Below are 9,040 nucleotides of genomic sequence, written 5' to 3'. Positions count from 1 at the left end.
ATGATAGAATGAATTATTTTTAATAATTTTTTCTATCATTTAATATAGGCAAAACGGTAAAAATGAATATAAAAAATAATGAAGTACTGTATAAATAAAATCAAAATTAATCTTCGTTCTACTTTATAAATAGCACTAGAGGAGTATATTAAGGATCAAATTAAAACATCTTATATTATAATAGGCACAGGAGGTAGCTAGCATGTGATACGTATTAATTAATTAATTATAATTCTTTTGCAAAGGTGACTTATTGCACACTCTTTAGTCTTGTCTCCCACTATGGGTTCTGAAGCCTATAAATGTTGCATGGCATGGCAGGGTAATACCACAAGACATCATTAATTTGGTTCTTTCATTATCTGAAACCTTATTGAGGAGCTCGTGCAAGAAGAAGAATAATCATGTCGTCGGAATACTCGCAGAAGCAATTGCTGAGACCATTGACCCAGTCAGATAACCAGGTGTTGGATTCAGTTCGTGGTTGCTATGTCGTCAACAAGCCTGGTGAAACCTTCAATGTCGAGGCTCTTTTCAGTGTTGTTGCAGACATCATGGGTCCTTCCATTGGCCTTGCCAATCCAAGCATTAAGGTATATATATATATATATATATATATATGCTTCATGCATGTTCTATACTCTGACTGTCTGTCTGAGGAAAACAATTGTGATGTGTCCATGTATTGTTTACAGTATGTTGCACAAGAGACGAAGGACAAGGCTAACCTTGCCAATTTCGAGCCACCGACACATTTACTCAAGCATATTGCTTGTCAGGTTATTACTACATCAAACATGCTTATGTTTCTTACATTTTATTTCTATATTTGTACATCATTTTTAGAAAATACAGTAATAATAAACTAGAAAATTATCCTTTTTAGACAATATATCTAACGCATGGTATATAGTTATTTCATTTCATCGATGCTCATTCTCATCACTCTCAAAATATTAAAAAAATGATATATTTTTAAGAGTTTTCCTTTCTGGTATTCGTTTATATCTCTAGTTTTCTTCATATGCAGATTGAGTTTTTCCTTTTTTTTATATGCATAATTTAGTTGAAAATAAAAAGTTAGTCCAATTAATAAGGATTTAACCTATAATTCACAAGATTATGAAATCAAATTAGTCGAGTTGGTAAATATTTGATCTATAATCCATAAGATCATGGCTTCAAATCCTATTATTATCAATTTGGAAAATTATAGGCAGGCAATTTGTAAAGAAACACCTCTATAATTAAGCTCTCTTTGAACCCGGATGCATGCCCTAATAAGCCCTCAGATCAAACTCACATAAACTTTTATGTATATGTATATGAAAGGCAAGAGTAAAGCATGATGATCATGACAAAAAAGAAATTAACAAAGCATTTTGTTTCTAATTAATTCGCATTGTGGACAGATGACGCGAACACGACACGATGAGCACCATTCATTCGCGCACACAACAACAATGGCGATTCTAAACGAACTAGACGCATATTCATGGTGTGCGAAAGCAGTGACAGCACTGGCAGCATTTGCATTAGAGTATGGGAATTTCTGGCACCTTTTTCAAGTTCCGAATGATGACAACCTCGGAAAATCGTTGGCTGTGCTGAACCATGTTCAAGCCTTCGAGAGAAGCCGCAGTGACATCTCCAACTACAACCTCGTCGTCAATAGTGTGTTCCTCTGCGTCGAATGTCTAGTTCGGTTGGAGAGAATGTCCAAACAAGGCTATGACGTTAATAACGATATCCCAACGTTGGAGAAAGCTATTCAGGATTTCCCTGTCATCGTTTACTGGACTGTCCTCACCATTGTTATCTGTGCTAGTTATATTGATATCCTCTTGTGTTATTGGTAAGTTCTTCATTCTCTTTATATGTATGTATGTATATTCATAATTATTCTTTTCAATTTTTAAGATAAGGCAAACTTTGAAAACTTTTTTTTTTGGTCATTAATACTCCTTTGGTCCTATTTATAAAGGACAAAGAGAGAGCATTTATTTATAAGGCACCTTAATAATATATTATGTTCATTTTTACCATTTTGTTCACATTAAATGTTGGAAAGTTTGTTAAATATTAAAATTTTTATTTTTAAAGTAGATATATTTATTAGGAGTAAAGTTAGAAACTATTTAAATTTTTAAACAAAATTAATTAGTTTTATAATTTTTCTTGATTTTGATGAATATAAGTTAAAGTTAGAATAATTAATTATTTTTTTAATTTTATCCCTTGTTTATTTATGATGATAGTTTGAATTCCTAGATAGCAATTCAATAGGGTAACTAATTACAAGGAAAAAATTGGTAAATTACATGTCCTTTAAAAATTTTTAAGAATATAAATATAATTTCTCAGTAAGTATAAAATCGATTAAATTTGTCAAGGAGTGGAGGGAGTAATTATCTTCATTTCAATATATCAAGTGAGAGAATGAGCCAATTCTGGTGCATGTCAAGTTGATTTTGGGTAATTATAATAAAAAGGGTATTTTTAGTAAAAATATATATATATATATATATATAATATTGCCTAAGTAATTGTTAAATAGGGTTTTCCATGCCAAATGCTTAATGAATGAGTACATTCTATATATATCTCACATTTTTTATTAGTGGTTTAATTAAAAAGGATATTTTTAATTAAACATTTTAGTACTTGATTAATTAACTTCGTGAAACAACTTTTCTGGTCAAACATTCAAAAAGCAAGGCAAATTTTCAAATTTCTTCTTTAATTATTATTTTTTTAATGAGACCATCGTATTTTATACTGAAAACTGTTCTTTTTCATCAGGTCGAGTGGACATGAAATCTCCAATATCAGCAGCAAGATCTCGACCATTCTCTTCAAATTACAGGATTATCTGGCAAAGATAGAGAGAGAGAAAGGTGATGATGATGAACATGGTTGATTAATTTCTAAATTTTTTTATTGTGTAACAGAGAAAAATTGGATTCAAATCAAAGCTGATCTCTATGTATTTTTCCCTTTGTATTAATTGCAGCTCTGATAGATGAATACAATGAACGTTACAGGGTGGTCTTTCAAACTCCCACAGAGATAGTGCAGGTTTTGAAGTGCCTTCTTCTCCCCAAAGATTTGAAGGACCCACATGTTTATCAAGGCTCCACTGGATCAATGGTTTGTGACTTTGTGCGTGTGTGTGTATTTTGTGAGAGATATATAATATATTAAACTCGAGTCTAAATTACAATTTTGCCCACACACTTTTAAACTAAGGAAAATTGACCACAAGCACAGTAAGGCCCAAATGCATAAATAAATCTTACGGGGGACTGCGGTTCTGGAATAACAAATATGTTTTTAGAGAAAATAATAAGTTATTCTTCTTTTTTCTGCATTGATTGTTGAAGTTATGCATAAATCTTCAATAATCTGTACTTTCGAGACACGTGTAGAAAAAGGAAAGGTATATTATTATATTTCTGTTGAAAAACATAGTATCCCTCAAGAGCCATGATCCTTGCAGGCTTTATTTCTGCAGTTGGGATTTTGAGTACTTTGAAAATAAGTGCAGAAAAAGGAAAGGTTTTTTAATATTTTAGTTAAAAAAACATATTATCCTTCAAGGACCATGATTCTCTGATGGCTTTATTTCTGCATTTAAAATTTATGCCTAAATATTTAAGTCGTTAGGTCGTTATCGTCAATTTTTCCTTTAGTCTAAAGTAAACTAATCATTAGGCTTTCTTTTTGTGTATTTGTGCTTTCCCACACAACAAACAAACAAACACAGGTGAGCATCGAGGTGTTCAGGCAGAAACATGTGTTGCTGTTCCTTTCTGGGCTGTACAGCATAGAAGACGAGACTCGTCTGTTTAAATCCATCTACCAAGGACTGAGGAAAGATCCAAAAGAAGTCAAAGGATATAAGAAAGACGACTTCAAGATCCTGTGGGCCCCAATTGTTGATTATGACTCATCTGCAACTGGAGATCACCCAAAAGACAGGAAAAAGTTTGAAGAGTTGAAGAGACAGATGGACTGGTACGTGGTGGAGTACTCCATTATTCCTCCAATATGCAAGAAACTGATCAGAGACAGACTCAAGTACCAGAATAAACCTATGGTCCCTGTGTTCAATCCTCAAGGTCGTCTAACAAACGAGAATGCTTTGCACATGTTGTTTGCTTGGGAAGATCAAGCTTTCCCTTGGGGCAATGGTGATGATTTGGAACTTAACATGAAATGGAACTGGTTCTGGACCGAAATGAAGAAACACAATCCAAAAATAGATAGCGCGGTACGTAATCTTCCCATGCATAACTTAAATTGCATGCAGTTTTTCCTTTCTTAGATCTTCTGATCAGATCATTATCAGTATGTTGTCTATATATATATATATATATATAGAGGTGGGGATTCAAGCAGAAGAGAGCATAATAGAATAAGCAGCTAGGTAATACTTGGAGTTAACGTAGTACAGTTCCGTTTGATGCTTTCCCATAACTTAATAATTGCAGTTTTTCCTTCTCAATTACATAGATCTTCTCAATTACACAGACACACACACAGAGACGGAGAGAGAGCATAATAAAATAAGCAGCTACGTAATACTCATTAGAGTTAACATAGTACAGTTTCGTTTGATGTTTTTGAGTATCATTGTGTTGTGTATATGATGATGAGAGAAATTATACCCTTTTGCGTGCAAGTAAATCAGATCAAGGAAGAAGCATATATCATCGTCTATGGACGCAGCGACGTGGACTACTCCGACGACCGGTGGTTGCTGGGCATGCCGGAGCTATTGGAGAAAGTCAAGAGAGACGAGGTCACCAAAAGATCTGACGTGATCATAAATTACTATCCCCATGACGAACTGACGATTGTCAATGCATTCTGGGCTAACGTCGAGAACTTGTTCGACAGCATGAGGAAGAAGATGACCAAAGACCCTTCCTTCGAGGATGTTGCGGCCTTCCTTGGACTCCGACATCAACAGGCTGGTTGGGTTCTTCTCAGCAAAGGGTCCAACGTTAAGCTGCTTTGTCGTGGAGACACTTTCTATCAGACACTTCAAGGGTTCGATACATGGAAACCCAACATCCTGAACGATCCTGGGTTTGATGTGTCCTTCGCAAGACACCATAACATTATCTTATCTAGGCTTCCTCATCATGCAAATTGTCTTCGTTTGGATGTGAAGTGCCATGTGAGTGATATATATTCTCCGATTCCTTGTTTCAAGTGTGGTCGTGCAATGGGCATAGAGTTAGTCAGATATGCTTGCTGCCATGGAAACAAAGAGGAAGCTGCTAATGCTAACGGCGGCAATGTTAAGATTCACAAGTAGGAAACCGGCTTCCGGCTGCTGGCCGGCGAACCCCCGAACAAAGTTAGAGAGAAATGAAAAGACAGGAACAGGTCCTATTTCTGCGCACGATGTCACAAAAGTAGGGTTTGTTTCTTTCTCTTTGTCTCTCTTTGTAACTTTTGAAGTTATGGTTTCGATTTGTTGTGGTTTTAATTAATTACTATGTTATTTTGGTTAAGTGTGTTTGGCAGACGAATGATGTGTTGGTGTGTGCCTTTTAGCCTGTGTGTTGTTGCCCTTTTCATGGGTTTCATAGAATAAATGGCTTATAATTCGTCTGCTTGTTATGATGGAAAATGTTTGTTTTGATGTAATAAAATTTCTCCTTTGAGGTATTAGTCTTTGTTATTATCCTTACTCTAATTCCCTTCTCCATAAAATTATTATAACATTTAGAGAAGACTTATTCTCATATATGATGCACACAAAATGTTTCTCCGCAAGTATACGGGTCAAAGTGCAATATAATAGTATATTAAGGTCGATCTCACAAGGAATTAAGCGTAATAGCAATTAGGCAGTAAAGTTTCTATTTTTGTTCATGTTAAGCAAAACCAATTAGAAGTGATTTATTAACCAAAATTAAAAAGTGAAATGAATAAAATGCAATGAGATTTTCAACCCAACAACTATAAATGTTCAATGCAACCTAGAGTTACAAATCCCTTACTAGCTTCATAGATCTTGCTTTTACCCAATTAATTAATTTTAAAGCTAATTTTGTTAATCTATAGTCTTAATGGCTATAAGGGCCTTTCGAACCTCAAATAACTCCCTCTCAAATTAATTATGTTATTTCTAAAAAAATTATCCAAGAGGCAATTTTAATTCCAACTCACTCTAATTTGATTATATGAGGTAATTAGATATATTTCTATCCTAATTACAAATTAGATCATAATCTAATTTTATATTACTCAATATAAGGGTCCAAATGAGATTTTCCTTTATCAAGGAAAAACCCCTAATGCCCAAATTCATATTTAATGGTGGCCAAACATTAAATAGACAAATAAATGCAAGATTGAGCAATCAAAATTAATATTAAGCATAACCAATGGGTAAAAATAAGCTCTAATCCACCAACAAGTTCATAGTTACTCTAGGTCAAATGTGTTCAACCATTAACAGCCATTAAAATAGCATAAACCAACAATATTCATCAAAAGATACATCAAAATCTAAAGAAAAGGAATAAGAAAGCTTAGGAATAATGATTTCTATCACAAATTGTAAGATCCAAGTGTTCCCCAAGCTTCTCCAACTCTTTCTCCACATTAGAATGTTCCCTGAATGTGCAGCTGTTAGTTGAAGGCGAACTAGAATATAAATGATAGCCAAAAACCTTTAAAACACGATTTTAAGTGAAGTTGTACGTTTTGCTGAAAACTAATTTGATGTCATGATATTCAAAATTGGTGCTGTAACATTACTGGGCAGTATTTAATTTCTTGTGGGTTTTAAAATTATTAGCTTTGGGCCTATAAATTGGGCCTCCTTATATAAATAAAACTCAGATTTAATGCTACAATTGATCCACTAACTTCAACAATTGTCTTGAACTTTATCCACCTCAAATCTCACAAATAATTATCCACTTAATCACATAATTGCTAATTAATTTCATAAGATGACTTCCAATTACATTAAAAACACTATTAAATTTATTAAAATATTAGAAGTCATCAATATACTTAATTTATTTTTGTTTAATTAAGTCATAAGAAGTGAGTTATTAATAATATAAATAACAAGATAAAAAATTGCAACAATATTAGTCTAGGTGGTACTCCCTTTGGTGCTATTTATAAGGCAGATAAAAGTCCTATTTATAAGTCAAATTATTACATTTTCATAAAAAATTTCTCCCCTTATCTTTCATTGAATGTTAAAGAGAAAAATATGTTGCTAATATATGTATATTTAGGGACAAAGTTGATAACTTATTAATTTTTTGATAGATTTAATGAATTTTTAAGATTTTCGTAATTTCAATGAAACATGTTAAAAATGACTTATAAATAATACTAGATGAGTAATAATTAAGTATTTGACCCATAATTTATAAAGTTATAAAATTAAATTCTGTTCCCAATGTAAAAATTTTATTGAGGAGCAATTTGTAAAAAGCATGCCAGTACCTTCTGGAACCAACCCACTTATTAATTAAAAATAAACACATTAAATATATCAAATTAATAGTATGAGCCCAACAATCTGCATGCAATATTGCCACCCAGATCCAAGTTTATGAAATGGGATCGAAATATCGAATAGTATGATAGAATTTAACCAATGGGATGGGGCAAGATTTCTATGGAAAAATAAATTGTTTAAAATTATTTTTATTTTAATTTTACATTCACTTATCTATAAGGAGAATAATGATAAATAAATCTTACCAAAATAGCTAAATGATAAAAGAAAACCATAAAATGGAATAATTACAGTCTTTAAGAACTTATTTGACATAATTTTGTTTTGTGCAAAATTATGTTCACGACCCTTTAAAAATAACAGAAATAAAGTTAAATTATCATCTGCTGCTCATTTTAGTCATTTTCTCATCTAAAGTCATCATTTCCCATCTAAACTAGTAGCTAATTTACAAACCGTTGCATCGTTGACTAATAAAGAAGTTATAGAAAATTAGTTGTCATTTGCCATTTAATTATAACCATTTCCTTATATGTAGTCATTTCCCAAGGAGAAATAATCACTAACACAAGCTCTTGCACTTGATTGATAATAGGGTTAAATGGTAAATTTATCTTGAAACTTTTTCTCCAGGGGCACCTAGCATGCTAAACATTTTTTGGAGCATTTTTGTTATAAACTTTTCAAAAAGAGAACATTTTGCACCACTGTTAAATATAAAAAGTGTTATTTGTTAAACTAAAGTTTGACCAAGGGTTACATGGCATATTTGCCTTAAAACTTTTTCTCTAAGGACATTGGGCATTCTGAACTTTTGTTTGGAGCTTATTTGCCTTGAAAGTTTTGAAAATGGAGCAATTTTGCCATCCCTTCTTCTTCATCATCCTTTTCTTCCTCCTCCTCCTCTACCAGCAAGCTCCCTCACTAACATAGATTAGAGTCCAAATGTGAAGCTCGAAAAAATAGGTGTCTAAGATTCACGAGCCTTGCAAGAAGTCTTGTATCTGGCTTGGCACTTTTACCCCTTAGAAATGACTACTTAAGCCTACAACATCGCCGCTCTATCCATCAAAGGTAAAATCTACCATTCTTAACTTCCCCCAAATTGTCATCATCCACTATCAACTTGCCATGTGCTCCTCACATAACATCTAAGCTGTTTTCACCACCGCCGCCATGGTCAAGTTTGATGCTGTGAAGCCCTCAGAAGCATCTAAGTCAAGGTCAGAGTCCATGGAGTCATCATAGTTTGAGTGAGATAGTGGAATTATTGAATATAGAAGAAGAGAGCTTCCATCGAGTTCATATGGATAAACTCAACAAATAGTTGATTATTTTCGAGTATATATAGGTATAGGTCTGGATGATTTGGAACTGTTGTTGCTGTTTTGCTTTCTATTCATGGAGTTGTTATTGCTATTGTTATTAATGTTAATGGAGGTGTTCTTGCTATCTAGGTGGATTTTTTAATTTTTTTTTTATAAAAATGCCGCATGGTTTACAAGTGGCAACTAATGTCAAAGTAACGGTCAACAT

The 9,040-nt window shown here is 33.1% G+C and overlaps 1 protein-coding gene across 1 annotated transcript; it reads left to right on the top strand.

Moving 5' to 3' along the window:
* The first annotated feature begins 286 nt into the window (after positions 1-286).
* LOC129299589 (protein SIEVE ELEMENT OCCLUSION B-like) lies at positions 287-5,682 on the top strand. Its single transcript, XM_054938069.1, has 7 exons — positions 287-593; positions 696-779; positions 1,413-1,855; positions 2,803-2,897; positions 3,014-3,150; positions 3,767-4,273; positions 4,694-5,682. Exons 1-7 carry the CDS (start codon positions 405-407, stop codon positions 5,324-5,326), a joined length of 2,088 nt encoding a protein of 695 aa, XP_054794044.1. The 5' UTR covers positions 287-404; the 3' UTR covers positions 5,327-5,682.
* Positions 5,683-9,040: the final 3,358 nt, after the last annotated feature.

The sequence above is a fragment of the Prosopis cineraria genome, unplaced genomic scaffold (genome assembly GCF_029017545.1).
Source record: "Prosopis cineraria cultivar Desert tree isolate PC_DT_omini unplaced genomic scaffold, ASM2901754v1 PC1221, whole genome shotgun sequence".
NCBI classification, from domain to species: Eukaryota; Viridiplantae; Streptophyta; class Magnoliopsida; order Fabales; family Fabaceae; genus Prosopis; species Prosopis cineraria.
This window is presented reverse-complemented; position numbering and strand designations above follow the sequence as displayed.